Raw genomic sequence first — 18331 nt, forward strand, 5'->3', positions numbered from 1 at the left:
AAGTACTCCTGTTCTTCTTTTTGCGGATACAGACTAACACGGCTGTTACTCTGAAACCTACAAAGATACGGGCACTGGTGGTCTCTGGTCCACATTCTAATAGAAGCAATCTCATTTCAAGAGTTTATGGACACATCCTCTCTACAGGAAGATGACTCTGCGGTTAGCTTGTATAGCAAATCCAACACCTGGGGATGGATAATGACATGCTATAGGGCAGGCTTTTCCCAACATAGGAGAGGTTAATCCATATATATAAACCAAATCAAAGAGAAGTGGAAGCCATCAATACAGCTCTGTCTTTAGTTGCTGAGAAACCATGGTCTCAGGAATATGGACTACCCTCTGGAGAGTTAAGACATAAACCCTGTAAGTCACAGATATTGGCCAGGTTGGATTACCTTCAGGAAGACATGGAGGTAGGTCTGAAACCACCTTCACTTTATGAACATTAGTACTGTTTATGTTGGTTCAAAATCAGCAATTGCTCAAATCTAGGATCAGACTCATTTTCCTCAATAAGAGACCTTAGCTTAATCTTTTTCAAGCACTTTTTCTTCTTCCATATGCCATCTATTTATGTAAAATTATTGATTTGTAGCTGTCACTTTTGTAGAAGAGCAGCAGCATATCAAAGTTCTGTCTATTTAGAATACTTATAATTAATGATGACACAATGGTTGTGCAGATTGCTTTGTACTTCCTCACTAAAGAAAATTCCACTTTTCATATGTCTCAGGAGATCATTTGACATTTTGCCTCAAACTATTTCAAAAGGATTAGCTAAGGTACAAGTTGGAAGCATAAAACAGAGATCTAACGTATCTGAAATGAATCCGGCTTGGGGACAATCACCATGCATCTTTCTAAGTTTTCACTAGAAAGGCAGATAACTTCAAGTATCAGTATTTTCGTTTGCAAGATGGATTAAGGTATTGTGTGAGAGGAATTTTAAGTGCTTTCCAATCAACTACAGCCAGTAAGTATCACAGTGCACCAGCAGATCCACACCCATGTTCTGGGCAGAAAGATCCCTGAAGGCTGAGACATGGTGAAAAAATTCCAGTTTCATTAAACAGTCTAAATTGGCTCTTCAGTTCTCTGTGGACTCTTCCGCAAAGGAGCGATAACCCCAGAGGTTAGAACTAATGGAGAAATTTTTGTAGAAATTAAATTATCTGGTATGAAGAGCCAAAGCTGTTCTCCCCTGGGATACCACACTTAAGTTCCTTATTCAACCAGCAGGAGGTACTCTTCTTTCTGCCACCCTAATTATCTATGTTATAATGGCAAAAATATTGATCATAATATAAGCTGAAACTATACATGCTTTTATATACACTGAAATAAAATCATATTTTAATTTGAAATACCTAACAAGATTATTATAAGTGGTGCTTGAAAGGTACTCTAATGATCCAAATGAACATATAATACAAGTGGTCTATAATATAAAGTGGTCTATTTCTGTGACAGGGTTGTCTTTAGTAAGTAAAATAGTAATGTATGAATAAATATACTGTAAAGGTATTATGTGTTTTACAATTCTTGAAGTCCTAATTTTGTCAACCTCTGTACTGTTTGCAAAGATCTATAGATCAATCAGTCCTTATCATCAGTCATTGTTTATGTTCATCAGTAATGATTTGTCAAATTTATTAATTTGAATGTTACATTTCTTTAACGTGTATTTCTTTTTTCCCTTAGCGTACACATTATATGATTACGTCTTGCCACTTTTTAAAAAAAATAATTCTTATTTTTCATCTTGACATTTTAGTCTTCACCTTTTTTCATGTTGATTCATTGTGTGGCTTGTAATAAGTATTTGAAAAATAAGATAATTTGTAACTACGTTTTGGAATAAAATATTTTTGCTGTTAACCTTTTTAGAAGAATGCCTAATTACTTTGCTGCTATAAGTTTTTTTACAAGCTTTTCTCCCCTGTATTTCTTTATTAGGTGGTTGTGAATGCCCTTTTAGGAGCAATACCATCTATTATGAACGTACTTCTGGTTTGTCTTATATTCTGGCTAATTTTCAGCATAATGGGAGTAAATTTGTTTGCTGGCAAGTTCTTCTTCTGTGTTAACACCACAAGTGGTGACACTTTTTCAAGAGAAAAAGTTATGAATAAAACTGATTGTGAGATTCTAAAGAACAACAATAAAGATGTCCTGTGGAAAAATGTGAAAGTAAACTTTGATAATGTTGGAGCTGGCTATCTTTCTCTGCTTCAAATAGTAAGTGACAATTCTGTATATATTTTTATAGTTTAATTCCCTGTCTATAGTTTATAAAAGCAAAATTGAATTCCTTAATTTTCATTATCTTGCCATAAAGTCATAGATAATCTATTAGTGAAAATTGTTAGTGCATTAAATATATGAAAATTTGGGAGTCTTGGAGAAGGAAACTGTTTCTATGATGTCCAAAAGCAAGTTTCCATGGAGATTACAAAAATGTAGTTCCAAAGTGGACATTCTGGACCTTTATCAGGGATTAATAGGTGGCTTGCTTAATTATCTTTTTGATGCTGTTCCATGCAAGCAGATTAATATTGGTATTTGGTATCAATTTGTGTAAACTTTGGAAGAGGAGAGGTGTTTACTATCAGCCAGAATATATAGAATGAAAAAGAGAGGACTGTTGAGAACAAATGAAAAAAAGGTTTAAGTTCTCTGCAGATTTCACTAAAATATTCCAATGCTACAGAGTAGCCCAGTATGGAAACTGAAGGACCTTTCCCAATTTTCAGAGAAAAAAATGAGGAGGATAAATTTAGTGATTTAAAAATAGAGATCAAGTAAGAGGGTTTTAAACCACCTTCTCTTTCTCCATGTTGTATGCTCTCTCCCAGTTTTTCTCCAGTTCAGTTGCTTTCCAACCATTACCCATGTTTTGGGGGGCTTTTGTTTAACTCTGGGCCAGCAGGTTCAGAAGAACTGATTAGTGTCATGATTTTGAGCACAAGTATTTTCCTAGCAGACCATCTGTAGAATGAAACCTATTAGGACAGGAACATGCATTTCTAATCAGGTTCACTTGGCAAGCTGCTTCCGGGAAAACATTTGTGCGCATAAACACATGCTAATTATTCTCTCTCAAACTCTGGAGCTAGTAGTCCTCTGCTGGCAGGCTACCTTTGTGATTGCTCTTGGGAGAACCAGCACTTAATGTTGAGGGTTAGGCAATTGCATAAATTATCTATTCTGGATTACATTGGTGTGTCTGCCTCTGTTATATGCACTGTAATTCAATTGTGTATTTGAATATGAATTCCACATATATTCAACATGTCAACATACTACATGTTGTTTCTAGTAAAGTTTAAAAAATTACACATTTTTGTATGGTTTGTTTTTACCCAATATTGTTAATTATGTAGTAGAGATTACAGTATTTGGGGCGGGGGGAAGAGGACAGTTTAACTGATTTCATGTTTCTGTTTCTTTTTTCAAGTACCAGCTTTTAACGTATCTAATAAGTAATTATTAACAGAAGAGATGGGCAAATGCCAGACAATAATTTCTCATGAATATTTATTTGCATTAACTCAACTTACATCAGCCCTGGTCACACCTTGATTGTCTTTGACCATTTGAGTAAAGTTTTTTCACATTTATGTTAACTGAAAATGACTTTACTTCACAGAATCACTTCAACTAAATAGAGGCTAAATGCAATAAGAAGAACCCAGGAGGAAGGGAGGAGCTTATCAACAGCTCTCTTCTGACAATCCAGTTTCTCCACTATATTGGTGGCAATGTGGTGTTTCTCAAATCCACCCAGGCATGGTGGCTGTATACTGACACATGCCACAGTTGCTTCTAAGACAGAGGCAGTTTGTGCTAATAGATATATGATTAGTGATTTATTAACTGAGCCAAAAGCCTATGCTCGGGTGGACTTCTCTTGCCACTGTAGCTCCAAAGGGCATGCTACACTGAAGCATTCACTGCTTCATAGAACTCAGCCACATCCTTTTTCATTCGAAAATTGCATCCAATTTGCTTTTGGAAGGCTTCTTTTTTTAAGGAAAGTAGAGGGAATAAGTCAAATCCCAACATCTTTGCACAGTATATACTCAATAAAAGGGCTTTGGATTGCAGTATATGGTGCCCCTCTTAAATTATCTCAGTACTTTTTGTGTCCAATGTGCAAGATAATACACATTGGAAAGAATTATTTGAATTGCTTACACACATTGCCAGATATAAAATAACTGTGACCACCCAGGAAGAAAACCTGGGCATCATTGTGGAAAGCTGAATGGAAAAAAACTATTCATTTCCCAGTGGTGGTCTTAAAAATGAAATGTTAAGATGCATAAAGAAAGGGATAGAAAATAATGTCTTGCTTAGCAGTACAGCCTTAGTTGGAATGCTCAGTTCCAATGTTCCATCCTGGTGACCCCATCTGACCAAAGAAGCAGCAATGGGGGGAGGGGTGAAAATGACTAGAAGCCTGGAAATACTTTCATGTGAGGAGAAGGGGAGAAATTGGGACTGTTTAGTTTAGGGAGGAGGGGACTAGGATAAAAATATATAGAATAATAAATGATGTAGAGAAGTTATTTGAGGCTTCTATTTATCTTTTCTTAGAGTACAAAACCAAGGTGACATTCAGTGCAATATAGCTCATTTAGTCATTTTCATAAATAATCAGTGGATTCAACCTGTGCACCATTACTGCAAGATAATATCGAGGCCAAGAGCTTGGTAGGCATAAAAGAAGGATTAAATATATAGATATATATATGGATAAGTGGGTTACAGAATATAACAGATATAAATCTGATTATTCAGAGCACAAGACAACCACTAGCTGATGGGATTAGAAAGAAATTTGTCCTAGGTTATTCCATAATTGTTTATCAGTTTCTCATACCTTCCCTTGAAGCATGTAGCGCTAGCTGCTGTCAGAGACAGAACAATGGTCCATCTAGTCCAGTGTTCTGAGGCAGTTCCTCATGTGAAGACACTGTCCCTGCTGAGGTTGAGCTGTTCTTTCTGGCACTGTGGCTACTCTGCTGCCTCTTAAGTGGAGGCACTTGTCCTTATCCACTACATGGCTATTAAGAAGGCTTCCCTCCACCTGAACTATGTTGCTGCGCATTGTGGCTTTTCTGACTAGCATATATATTGCAGCAATTGTGCTTTGTGTTATTTGCATGACACAAAAATGTTGCACTGGTTGGACAGCTGATGTCAGTGGAAAAATAGTTCCACAACCATGATTTCTTCCTTTGTTGTTTATCAGATGCTGTACTTTGTACTTCTGATTGCTTACATAGAGTAGCAAAGACAGCAGTACCCTGGGAGTCTCCATAATTTCTTCTGGTCCCTGTGGCCTATCCTATTCCATTTTAATGCATTTCTCACTGAGCCCCATATTCCATCTCTTGAATATTTTCTTTTTGGACATCGTGGAAGTAAAATGTTAACATCATACTATGGCAATATCTTTACTGCCGGTTAGTACAAATTATCCTATGATACACCACAGCATGATCCTTATGTTCCCTTTCCTCCAACCCTAGAGAATAACATTGGAGGAACATCGTTTTTATCTCAGAAGAAGAACCATGAAATGTGTTATCTCCATATAAATCCAACTCTCCTTTTTCAGATATACTGTCAACCTGTGCACCATTCTGTGACTGGGCAACAACTTGCATCAGATCATCTGTAAAACTCCCTGCCTGACTGTTTTTGCCAGATTTTTTGCTGCTGCGCCCCTCCCCCCCCCAACAAACATTTCTCTATGGTGACATCATACTGTGTGCCCACATTAGGATGATTCCCTTGCATTTACATGGTGCCTAAATCATGGGTTTAGGGATTCTTTTCCCTTCATTGTTTGTATAACTATTTGCCTTATTTACTGTGAATGCTGATAACCAGAAAAAGGAAGTTAGTTATCGATACTGCTGCAACATTAACCCACCGAAAGGACGAACACCGCTGTCCTGAACCCTGGCAGAGTGGCTATTACAGGAATCTCACAATGCCCATCATGAGGCACATACATATACAAAACTTTTGTGTGCTAGACAGAAAATTACAGACATCAGTAAATGCAGTTCAGTTATTTTATCCAGGATAAGAGGACAATGTCTGCACAACTACAGAGTGATAAATTTGTTTCCAGAGCCAAGGCAGGAGAAGCTGTTACAGAAATCTGACTATAGCCTCTCAAAATAGGAATTTCTTTGTATGAATGTGATAAGAGAAAATTAAATGAAAATTTGTCTGTCCTCAGCCAATAAATGTTAGATTTCCCCCCCCCTAGAAACAATGCCTAGAGCAAAGCCTGTATGCCCCAAAAATGAAAAGTTTTAAATACATAACATTTCCCATGCCTGCTTATTTTCTGCCTTTGTAAGCTGTTCCAATCCTCTCCCTGAGAAATTCAAAGCCACAGTGGTCTGTGAAAGCCTTTCTGATGTTTGTAACAGTCAGAAAATGGAAACAGAAACATTACCATGTGAGTTAGCTGTATGACTGATTAGCTCAGATGTTGACCAGAACTCAGCCCATCTATGGAGTTTTTTTAAGAGTTTGCATAATAATTCAAAGAATGAACACATCCAGGAAAATCAGAATTTGTTCAGGGATATTCTGTGATCCAAAAGAAGCAGCTGAAATTAATTTGTGAATTATTTTACTCATCTTTTTCCAAGATACTAACTTTAAAGTAGCGCTATGCAAGTAAGTGATTCGTTGATTCACTGGCAAGTCTGAATTTCTTTTAAAAAAAGTAAAGTGGGGTCAAACCAAATTTATTTATTTATTTATTTATTGTTTTTGGAGAATCAAAATTTTGAAGAAAAATTCACTTTGTGTTGAACAAAACATTTCATTTTGATTTTGAGATTTTAAAAACATTTTTGTGCGAAATAAAATTAAAGATTTAAAAATGAAAAGTTGTTTCAGATAGAAAAATTGAAACATTTCATTTATAAAATGTCAAAATGTAACATTTTGATTTTTAAAAATTTGTCTTTAACTGAAATAATTTGGCAAAACTGACATGAATTTGTGAAATGTTTCAGTGTTGCCATATCTGTATTTTTTTTTCCCCAAAAAAATTTGTGGCAAAAAAAAATTCTCACTGCTATACTTTAAGTACTTTTTTTCTATTAATATGCAAATACATGGTGTGATAAATGGGGATCTTTCTTTCATAAGAATATGATTGTAAAATGTTTCACATTTTCTTTGACCTGAAGCTTGACATAGAATTTTAACACATTGCCTTTTCATAGGCTACATTTAAAGGATGGATGCCTATCATGTATGCAGCTGTTGATTCCATAAATGTAAGTACAGTACATATTCTAAGTCTATTTGTTTAGAGTGGGTAGACTCTAAGGTGCACATAACGCTTCTTTAATATCTAATTTGAATGGTAGTGAAAATGAAATCTTAAAACATGGAAAACGTTGTATACAAATTAAATTTATAAAGTAATTAAGTGCACATTTCAGATGGAGCAACTTGCTTTCTTACAGTAGTTATTTACAATAAATTTTACTAACTAAATAAAAATAGATTAACAAAGGCTGACAAAGGGTACGTCCAGACTACCCTCCAATTCGGCGGGTAGTAATCAATCTATCAGGGATCGATATATCGCATCTCGTCTAGACTCGATACATTGATCCCTGAATGCGCTCCTGTCGACTCCGGAACTCCACCAGGGCGAGTGGCGGTAGCGGAGTCGACGGGGGAGCCGCGTCCATCAATCCCGCGCCGTGAGGATCCGAGGTAAGTCTAAATAAGATACGTCGACTTCAGCTACGCTATTCCCGTAGCTGAAGTTGCGTATCTTACATCGACCGCTCCCCCTAGTGTAGACCAGCCCGAAGAATGCTTAAGTACTGCTCCAGAATAGCCAAATGTCATGGCTTTCTTGCTTTTTTGGTTAATGAAGTTTGACACGCTGCATCCAGTTTTCAAAAATGACTTGCAAGTGTGCACAGACAACCTGCATTTTAATGTACCAACTGTCACATATGCATTTACCTGCTTTGTGTACCTGGTGTGCACTGAAACACACAAATAATTGCAGAAATTTAGGAGGCATTAGAAACATCCTCTTCAGACAATTGGTCTCTTATTATTTAGTGCTGACATTTTGCTATTTCTCCTTATTTTGTAGATAGACCAGCAGCCCAAGTATGAAGAAAACCTGTATATGTATCTTTACTTTGTCATCTTTATCATCTTTGGGTCATTCTTCACTTTGAACCTTTTCATTGGTGTCATCATAGATAACTTCAACCAACAAAAAAAGAAGATAAGTATTCTAGCATTTCATCACTACATCAGAAAGAGCTGAATATAAAAGAAATTATTTAAACATCAAGTGGTCAGCTTTTATAAGGGATGAAAATCATTATCTGAACTTTCTCATAACCGTTGTAGGGAACATGGGCCATATTTGAATCTTGGCCTGGATAACTTTATTTGATCAATTAAATGAAGTTTAATATTGATAAGAAATGTTAAAGCAGCTTTTGATTTTAGGTGAAAGGGCACTAGAGCAGACCATGTACTTGCCCTGGTTACCCCACCATGCCACCACCCAAAGTTGTTCTTACTCATTGTTGTAAGGAGTGAGTGAAAATGTATGAAAGGGTAATTGCTGATGAACAGTTAATCATATTTAGCAAAGTTAGAATGGGCCTTATATCATTAGACTGACATCTGTTACCAGCTCCTTCTCACATGGATCTCTCAGGGTATGTCTACACTGCAATTAGAAACCCATGGTTAGCCCATGCCGGCTAACTTGGGCTCAGGATCTCGGGCTGTGGGGGCTGTTTAATTGCAGTGTAGACTTCCGGGCTCAGGCTGCAGCCCAAGCTCTGGGACCCTCCCACCTTACAGGATCCTAGAGCATGTGGGCTAGTCCAAGCCTGAAGCCTACTCTGCAATTAAACAGCCCTGCAGCCTGAGTTCGGCGAGCCCAAGTCAGCTGGCACAGGCCAGCCACAAGTTTTTAATTGCCGTGTAGACATACCCTCAATGTCCCCTAAATAAAGGGACATCTGCTTGTCGTCACTAATAGATTTTACAAGAAAACATTCTCTTCAGACTGGAATCTTCTGCTGCAACCTCAGATTGAGAAACCAAATGATTGGTCCGCATTGAGCCATGGTCAACATGTTGGAGCTCCTAATTAGCCTTTAAAGAGTTCCCCAAGGATTGGTCTTGGGACCAATTTATTCAATATTTTTATTCCTCATCTTAGCACTAAAAGCAGGAGTGTGCTAATGAAAATTGCTGTTGATACAAAGCTGGGAGGCGTCGTCAATACAGAGGAGAATCGGAACATTATACAGGAAGATCTGGGTGACCTTGAAGACTGGAGTGACAAAAATGTGATGAAATTCAATAATACAAAGTGAAAGGTCGTGTGGTTGGGGTCTAATAATAAAAAAATTCTGCTGCAAGCTGGGAGCTCTTCAGTTTGTAGTGACAGAGGCAGAGAGAGACCTTAGTATGTGGATCAATCACAGGATGCCTATGAGCCACCAATGTGATGCTGCTGTGAAAAAGGCAAATGCGATCTTAGGATACATTAGGTGAACCATTTCCAATAGAAAGAAATATCAATGCCATTTTACAAGGCACTGGTAAGACCTCATTTGAAATACAATTCTGGTCACCCATTTTCAAGAAGAATTAATTTAAACTGGAACAGGTGCAGAGAAGAGCTTAGTAGGATGATCGGGGATTGGTAGGCATATCTTGTGAAATTGAAAGGATTTGGCTTGTTTAACATAGCAAAAAGAAGGCTGACGGGATAAGATTTCTTTCTGTAAATGCATCAGAGAGGTAAATACTGGGGAGGGTAAAGAGCTATTTAAGCTACAATACAATATTGGCACAAAAACACATTGATATAAACTGGCCATGTACAAATTCAGGCTGGAATTAGGAGAAGGTTTATAACCATCGGAGGGCTGAGGTTCTGCAACAGCCTCCCAGTACCTTGTGGAGGCAACTTAATTCATTGTAAGAGAGAGCAGGACAAATATATGAGTGCAATTGTATGATGGGGTGGTTTGTGATGGTAGGGGGCGGGGCTGAGCAGCCCCGGGGCTCACTTTCTATTTGTCTTATTTTCATAAACCTCATGCTTCAGGGTGTCAGCCAACCACCAACAGGGATCAGGAAGGGATTTCCCCTCTTTCCCCAATGTACTTTGGAAGGGGATTTTCATCTCATTCTCTGACATATCAGGGATGGCCATGGCTGGGGATGGGCACATTGTGGGGTGGGTTAGGGCTTTGAACATTTTCTCTCTAAGATGCTTGGCTGGCTGTTTCTTGCTCACATGATCAGGGTCTAACGGATCACCATATGTGGGGTCAGGAAGGAATTTCCCCCAAGTCAGATTGGCTGTGATGCTAGGGGATTGTTTGCCTTCCTCTGTAGCATGTGGGTGCAGGTCATTTGCCAGGATTATCTGGGCATATCTGATTTAATCATTTCCCTGCCACTGTGAGGGCCTCAGGCACTGGTGCACCTCCGTCTCTTCTAGTATCTGTGTTGTAGTCTTCTTTGGGTTGTAATACTTTGGTCTCATTTCAGTTGTTGGGTTAGTATGCAGGTGCTGGAGGCATTGTCGGCCTGTACCAAAGTGGCAAGTTGTACTTTTTTAAAGCAAAGGCAAGAGTTAGCTTCTGCTTTTGCAGATTCCTGGCCCAACCAATTCGATTAAGGGAACTGTTTTCCTTCTTAACATTCGTTTGAAGTATTAAAGTAATTCTTTAAAGCCTAATTTTTCTAGTAAGACTTCATATACTCTTAAATAATTCAGTTTATGTAATCTATTTTGATCCCTGAATTTTGTCTTTTGAAAGAATGAATACCTGTATAGTAAATTCTGTGTTCGTATATATTTGAATAACCAGTGAAATATCTCTCTAATGGCATGGTTGTAACCAGTTTTTTCATTTCTTTACTTTGGAGGTCAAGACATCTTCATGACAGAAGAACAGAAGAAATATTACAATGCAATGAAAAAGCTGGGTTCAAAGAAACCACAAAAACCTATACCTAGACCAGCGGTAAGAATGCACGTTACTTTACATTCGTCTGAATTTGGGAGCAAATCACAATTGCAAGCTAAGTGTCAAACATTTCTGGATGTTATAGTTGGAAATGGAAATGTATGCATATTTCTGTTTCAGTGTGGTAGCCGTGTTAGTCTGTATCAGCAAAAACAAAGAGGAGTCCTTGTGGCACCTTAGAGACTAACAAATTTATTTGGGCATAAGATTTCATGGGCTAAAACCCACTTCATCAGATACATGGAGTGGAAAATACAGAGGCAGGTATAAATACACAGCACATGAAAAGATGGAAGTTGCCTTACCAAATGGGGGGTTGACCCCCTCACTTGGTAAGGCAACTTCCATCTTTTCATGTGCTGTGTAAATACCGGCCCCTGTATTTTCCATTCCATGCATCTGATGAAGTGGGTTTAGCCCACAAAAGCTTATGCCCAAATAAATTTGTTAGTCTCTAAGGTGCCGCAAGGACTTCTCATTGTTTTTGCATATTTCTCTGTGGTCACAATAGAATCTTTGAATCTCTTCATGTGATAGCTCTCAGATATGAGACAGTATAAAACCAATCCATTTCCTGGAGGAAAACTTAGACTGGCAGACTTATTTTCTTCACTTTTTCAGATTTTATGTTTCGCTGATTCCCAAAGCCTTCCTTTAAAAAGAAATAAACTGCATTAGGGCTTTTCTTTCTGAACTAGATCTCATCAGTTAGAGAGAGAGAGAGTGTGTGTGTGTGTGTGTGAGAGAGAGAGAGAGAGAGAGAGAGAGTTAATAAAATCTGACTTTTTCACTTTTTTTTTTTTTCAGAACAAATTCCAAGGTTTGATGTTTGATATTGTAACAAAACAAGCATTTGATATCAGCATCATGATTCTTATCTGCCTCAACATGGTCACAATGATGATAGAAACTGATGAGCAGAGTGATGAGATGAAACATATTTTATACTGGATTAACATGGTCTTTATTGTCCTTTTCACTGGAGAATGTGTCCTCAAACTAGTTTCACTCCGTTATTACTACTTCACCATAGGCTGGAACATTTTTGATTTTGTGGTTGTCATTCTCTCCATAGTAGGTAAGAAATAATTACATTTAAAAGGAATCTAATGAATGGAAGGGCAAACATTTGTTATAAAAATTTGTTTTAACAATGGAAGATTTACAAGATCAGATAGACCGTTAGTTAGCTTTCACTTCCTCTGATTCTACAGTAAACAGGAAACATGCATTAGAGCATTTATAGTAATCTGTATATTACCATTCCTAACCTCAGAAACTACAAATGGGCTTTCTTAGTACTTTAGTATTAATTTTAATATCCATTTGTTTTTCATAACCCACATAAAAAGTGCCAAAACAAATATGATACCTGTGCAATGCCTTTCAATAGATTCTATTATGCAAAATGTAAGGATGCACAATATGACACTCTCCCTATTCAGAATCTCTACTGAGGATAGATATGGCCTGTCTTCATTTATGGTCTGTGATATGGAAATTTTAAATCATTATAAAACAGACTATCCTTTTGTTTTGTTTTGTTTTACAGGTATGTTTCTAGACAAGGTGATTGAAGAGTATTTTGTGTCCCCCACCTTGTTCAGAGTTGTCCGACTCGCCAGAATAGGTCGAATCCTGCGTCTCATTAAGGGAGCTAAAGGGATCCGCACTCTGCTTTTTGCTTTGATGATGTCTCTTCCTGCTTTGTTTAACATTGGTCTCCTGCTTTTCCTGGTCATGTTTATCTATGCTATATTTGGAATGTCCAACTTTGCTTATGTTAAGAGGGAAGATGGTATTGATGACATGTTCAACTTTGAAACTTTTGGCAACAGCATGATCTGCCTATTTCAAATTACCACGTCCGGTGGTTGGGATCTGTTGCTGTCACCAATTCTTAACAGTGGAGAACCAGACTGTGATCCTAATAAACCTCACCCAGGAAGCTCGGTTAAAGGAGACTGTGGTAACCCTTCAGTTGGGATTTTCTTTTTTGTCAGTTATATTATCATCTCATTTCTAGTTGTAGTAAACATGTATATTGCTGTTATTTTGGAGAACTTCAGTGTTGCTACAGAAGAAAGTGCCGAGCCCTTGAGTGAGGACGACTTTGAGATGTTCTATGAGGTTTGGGAAAAATATGATCCAGATGCAACCCAGTTCATAGAATACAGTAAACTGTCTGATTTTGCAGCTTCACTGGATCCTCCTCTTCTTGTAGCAAAACCAAACACTCTTCAGCTTATTGCAATGGATCTGCCCCTGGTGAGTGGTGACAGAATTCACTGCCTTGACATCTTGTTTGCTTTTACAAAGCGTGTTTTGGGGGAAAGTGATGAGCTGGATGCACTTCGAATACAAATGGAAGATCGTTTTATGGCGGCCAATCCTTCTAAAGTCTCCTATGAACCAATTACGACCACATTAAAACGAAAACAAGAGGAAGTGTCCGCTACTGTTATTCAGCGAGCTTTCAGACATTACCTTTTAAGGCAAACGGTGAAAAAAGTTTCATTTATGTATCGCAAAGAAAAGCATGGTCTGCCTATCAAAGATGATATGACTCTGGATAAGCTAAGTGAAAACTCAGCTGCAGAAAAAACAAATGGGACCCCCTCCACAACTTCTCCACCTTCCTACGATAGTGTAACAAAGCCAGACAAAGACAAATATGAAAAAGACCATTCAGAAAAAGAAGACAAAAGTAAGGACACCAGGGAAAGTAAAAAGTAAAAGGAAACAAAGAATTCCATTCATCACAAATTGTTTACAGCTTGAGAAAGTGACATCTATGTCAATAGGACTCCTGTAGGAGGTCTATGCCAAACTGACAGCTTTTACACACACACACACACACACACACACACACACCCCTTAAGGTCAGTGACTATATCAAGACAGTGACCCCTCGTCATCAAACTATGACTCTGTAGGGTAACAGCCTTGCCAAGAGATGATTATTACCAGCTGGTACTGATGAAGAGGAGACACAACATTGCTACTCAGACTGTTAGGAACATTAAAGGGTGCAAATCTATAATTCTTAAAATGTGTGTGTGTTAACAACAAATACTTCAGTGGCGTAATTATATCCATTCTGTGCATTTCAAAGTAGGCCACATTTGTGCTACTTTTAAAATTTCTGTTGGTACGGTCATTTGTTTTAATTCACAGATTTTTATATGTGGTTCTTTTATGTTGGGAAAAGGAGATAAGTGCTCTTTCACAGGTATTCAAGTGTTAGATACTATTTATACAGCATGATAAGGCATGCATGGTTCTTAACAAGCCAATTAAAAAGCGAGGTCCCTGCCCCTGTGACCTTAAACCTAAATCAGATCAGTGCCATCACAAAAAGATGACAAGACCATGGGGGATATAGACAAGACATCAATAAATACCAGTAGAGGAGTCTGCCCTTGGAAGAGGTAGTTATTCCCACAGAGAGCTGATTCATTTATTAGTTTCACTTTTTTCTTTTTGGTTACTTAGTTTTTGGTTTTCTTAAAAAAATTATTTAGCTATTTTAAAGTCTATATTTGGTGAGTTATTATACTCTGATTCTCTCTCATGTTCAGATTGAAGTGATTTGCATGAAGGCATGCTGTACTTATAGCTCATGCATGGAAAAACATGACCTCACAAAGAGCAGCAGAGTTCTAACTACTTCCAGATTTCAGGCTGGCTCTTAATTTTGAAGTATTTTAACTATCATGAAGTAAAATCCAGAAAAATCATAAATATAAAGTCAAAAAGAATTCCCAAAAATGGAACAGTCATTTTTTTTTGTTTGGTTGGTTGATTTGTTTTGCCTTTTAATATAGACTATTACATTTCAACAGTGCATTCCATATTTTACTCTAAGATCTGGAGCTACATTCTGTCTCTACTTCTCTTATTCACGTGAGTAAAACCCTTTTAAGATAAAGGGAGTAACATGTGCAGATCAATGGGAACGTTAAGCACCTTGGGACAAATATTGCCTTGCTTTATACCTTATGCCCACAACCCAACCCTGTTAGGGTTGCACAGGGGAGACATGGCAGGGGAGGTGTAAATCAGGGAAGAATTTGGTCCCCTTATGTTTTTGTCAAGTGTTCTGCTATATGAAATGAATCTTCCCTAAACACTGAAATGTTCAAATAGGTGTAGTTATTCTGCTTTATCCTGCAGTATTTTTTAAATGTCATCTGTTCTCAGCAAGGCTGACATTGTAATTGTCAATGAAATGGCTTTTGATATTTAAATCGTTTGACACAGTGGTACATGTTTGAGCAAGCAAATAATGACCTGACCACAGTATTTATTACATTAAATATGTACCTTAATAAGTCGAGTTTGCAAACTTTCAACAGGTAATATGATATATTCTGTACTATTATAAATAATTTGAAGGTTGTTACTGATGCATGTTTATCTGTATCTTATGCCTTGTTGCTGTATCTTACGCCTTCCAAAGTTCGGAAGTCTAATAAGGGAAGCCATGTGTCAGTGGAAAAATGAAACAAATTGTTCAACCAGACATCATTCCTCATGTCAGTAAGCAATAGTTTGCTGCTATTTAAGAGCTTATTTTTATTTAATTTTAATTAAAAAAAATAATATTATGCGGTATATAATTGGACTATACAGGACATGTAAACTGCTTAACTTGTTGAAAATGTGGGGTTAGAAAACAGTTTTATAAAAAAAACTATATTATTTTTAAAAATCACTTTATTTTTCAGCATTTTGTACCTATAAGCAGCTACAGTTATCCTCAAGTTGTTGTCAGTCACTTTTTTGTTCATTTCTATTCCTACTTCTTTTTCATTAAGAAATTTAAGATATGAAGAAGTGAATAGGTAGTTGTATGCTTCTGCTTATTATTATACTTGAACATATTTTAATATGAAATAATTTGAAATAAAATGGGGACCAGAGTTCACTTGCTTTTGAGTAGGTTGTTCTTTGTATGTGGAAAAAGAATGGAGAAATTTGTTGATTTTCTAGCGCTGCCTGCATCTGAAGTTATTCATGGAATCCTTGATCTTTCACGGTGTCCGTTTATATAGACTGTTGTTCTTATTGATTCATGATGCACTAGAACTGTTCAAAATATAATATGGGATCCACAATCTTTTTTCACAAGAACAAAGAAGTGAACTTGTATAATGCATCACATCAGGATGTTTTTGTTTCTTACACAAGGTAGAGTTAAACATAGACTCCTTCTTTTACTAAAACTATTGATGTGTAGTGTATTGGTGAACTGCATGCCAGAAAATGTTTTCCCATAAATACATTACTAACCAGACAAAAGAATAAAGATTACATTTTTATCATATGTACTTATTCAATCTGTGTTTTATTATTTAAAATTAATACACAATAACAAATGGGTTGCTATTAAAATGAAAGGGGAATGGCTTTAGTGATGGGACAAAGGGCCCTTAGACCACAAGTTACAATATGGCTTAAGTCAGTATTGATGGTAACAAGTTTCTATCTGATTATTGTAAACAGCATCACAACACAATAATAAGAGGCACTTGTTCAGGGTGTTTTAGCAGGTGGTCCAAGAATTAAATGGGCATGGTAACTTTAATTACCATTTTATCCTCACAGGTCCCTCTAGGTTAAGCCCGAGGTACTGGTGCAATGTGGGAACTTTTGTACTGCTGATACCAATGCTTGACACATTCTGTGAACTTAAAGAGGATTCCAGCCTCCAACACTATCTATATATAAATAGTCAGTTTTCAAAATGGAGAGCAGTAAATAGTGGTGTCCTCCAGGGGTCTGTACTGGTACCACTCCTATTCAACGTATTCATAAATGAGCTGGAAAAAGGGATAAACAGTGAGGTGGTAACATTCGCAGATGATTCAAAATTGCTCAAGATAGTTAAGTCCCAAGCAGACTGCAAAGAGCTACAAAAGGATCTCTCAAAACTGGGTGACTGGGCAACAAAATGGCAGATGAAATTCAATGTTGATAAAAGCAAAGTCATGTACATTAGAAAACATAATCCTAACTATACATACAAAATGATGGGGTCTAAATTAGCTGTTACCAATCAAGAAAGAGATCTTGGAGTCATTGTGCATAGTAATCTGAAAACATCCACTCAAAAAAGCAAACAGAATGTTGGAAATCATTAAGAAAGGGATAGATCCAGGGGTAGGCAACCTATGGTACGTGTGCCGAAGACGGCACGCGATCTGATTTTCAGTGGCACTCACGCTGCCGGGTTCTGGTAACCGGTCCGGGGGGACTCTACATTTTAATTTAATTTTAAATGAAGCTTCTTAAATGTTTTAAAAACCTTATTTACTTTATATACAACAATAGCTTAGTTATATATTATAGACTTATACGTTAAAAACGTTAAAATGTATTACTGGAATGCGAAACCTTAAATTAGAGTGAATAAATGATGATTCAGCACACCACTTCTAAAAGTGCCGACCCTGGGATAGATAATAAGACAGAAAATATCACATTACCTCTATAAATTCACGGTATGCCCACATCTTGAATACTGTGTGCAGATGTGGTTGCCCCATCTCAAAAAAGATGTATTGGAATTGGAAAAGGTTCAGAAAAGGGCAAAAAAATGATTAGGGGTATGGAATGGCTGCCATATCAGGAGAGATTAATAGACTGGGACTTTTCAGCTTGGAAAAGAGACGACTAAGGGGGGATATGATAGAGATCTATAAAATCATGACTAGTATGGAGAAAGTAAATAAGAAAGTGTAATTTACACCTTCTCATAACACAAGAACTAGGGGTCACCAAATGAAATTAATAGGTAGTAGGTTTAAAACAAACAGGCAGTATTTTTTCACACAACAGACAGTCAACCTGTGAAACTCCTTGCCAGAGGATGTTGTGAAAACCAAATCTACAACTGGGTTCAAAAAGGAACTAGATAAGTTCATGTAGGATCGGTCCATCAATTGCTATTAGCCAGAATGGACAGGGATGGTGTATCTAGCCTCTGTTTGCCAGAAGCTGGGAATGGGCGACGGGGTGGATCACTTGGTGATTACCTGTTCTGTTCATTCCCTCTGGGGCACCAAGCATTGGCCACTGTTGGAAGACAGTATACTGGGCTAGATGGACCTTTGGTCTGACCCCATATGGCCATTCTTATGTTCTTATTCTTATATTTTCCACAAAAACATTAGATTCACTGTTAAGGAAAAACAAGAAAAAATAATTATAAAAATAAAGCATCAATTGCCATAAAA

At 37.3% G+C, this 18331-nt stretch overlaps 1 protein-coding gene across 4 annotated transcripts in view; it reads left to right on the forward strand.

Annotated features, from left to right (window-relative positions):
- LOC128845464 (sodium channel protein type 2 subunit alpha-like) overlaps positions 1 to 16419 on the forward strand; it is a 190422-nt gene extending 174003 nt beyond the window's left edge. For all 4 annotated transcript variants that reach the window (XM_054044205.1, XM_054044208.1, XM_054044207.1 and 1 more), the window contains 6 exons: positions 1963 to 2244; positions 7272 to 7325; positions 8168 to 8305; positions 10983 to 11087; positions 11898 to 12168; positions 12643 to 16419. In XM_054044205.1, coding sequence (XP_053900180.1) covers positions 1963 to 2244; positions 7272 to 7325; positions 8168 to 8305; positions 10983 to 11087; positions 11898 to 12168; positions 12643 to 13826 — 2034 coding nt within the window. In that variant the 3' untranslated portion in view covers positions 13827 to 16419. The remainder of the gene's footprint in view (positions 1 to 1962; positions 2245 to 7271; positions 7326 to 8167; positions 8306 to 10982; positions 11088 to 11897; positions 12169 to 12642) is intronic.
- The last annotated feature ends 1912 nt before the right edge of the window (positions 16420 to 18331 follow it).

The sequence above is a fragment of the Malaclemys terrapin genome, chromosome 11 (assembly GCF_027887155.1).
Source record: "Malaclemys terrapin pileata isolate rMalTer1 chromosome 11, rMalTer1.hap1, whole genome shotgun sequence".
Lineage (NCBI taxonomy): Eukaryota > Metazoa > Chordata > Testudines > Emydidae > Malaclemys > Malaclemys terrapin.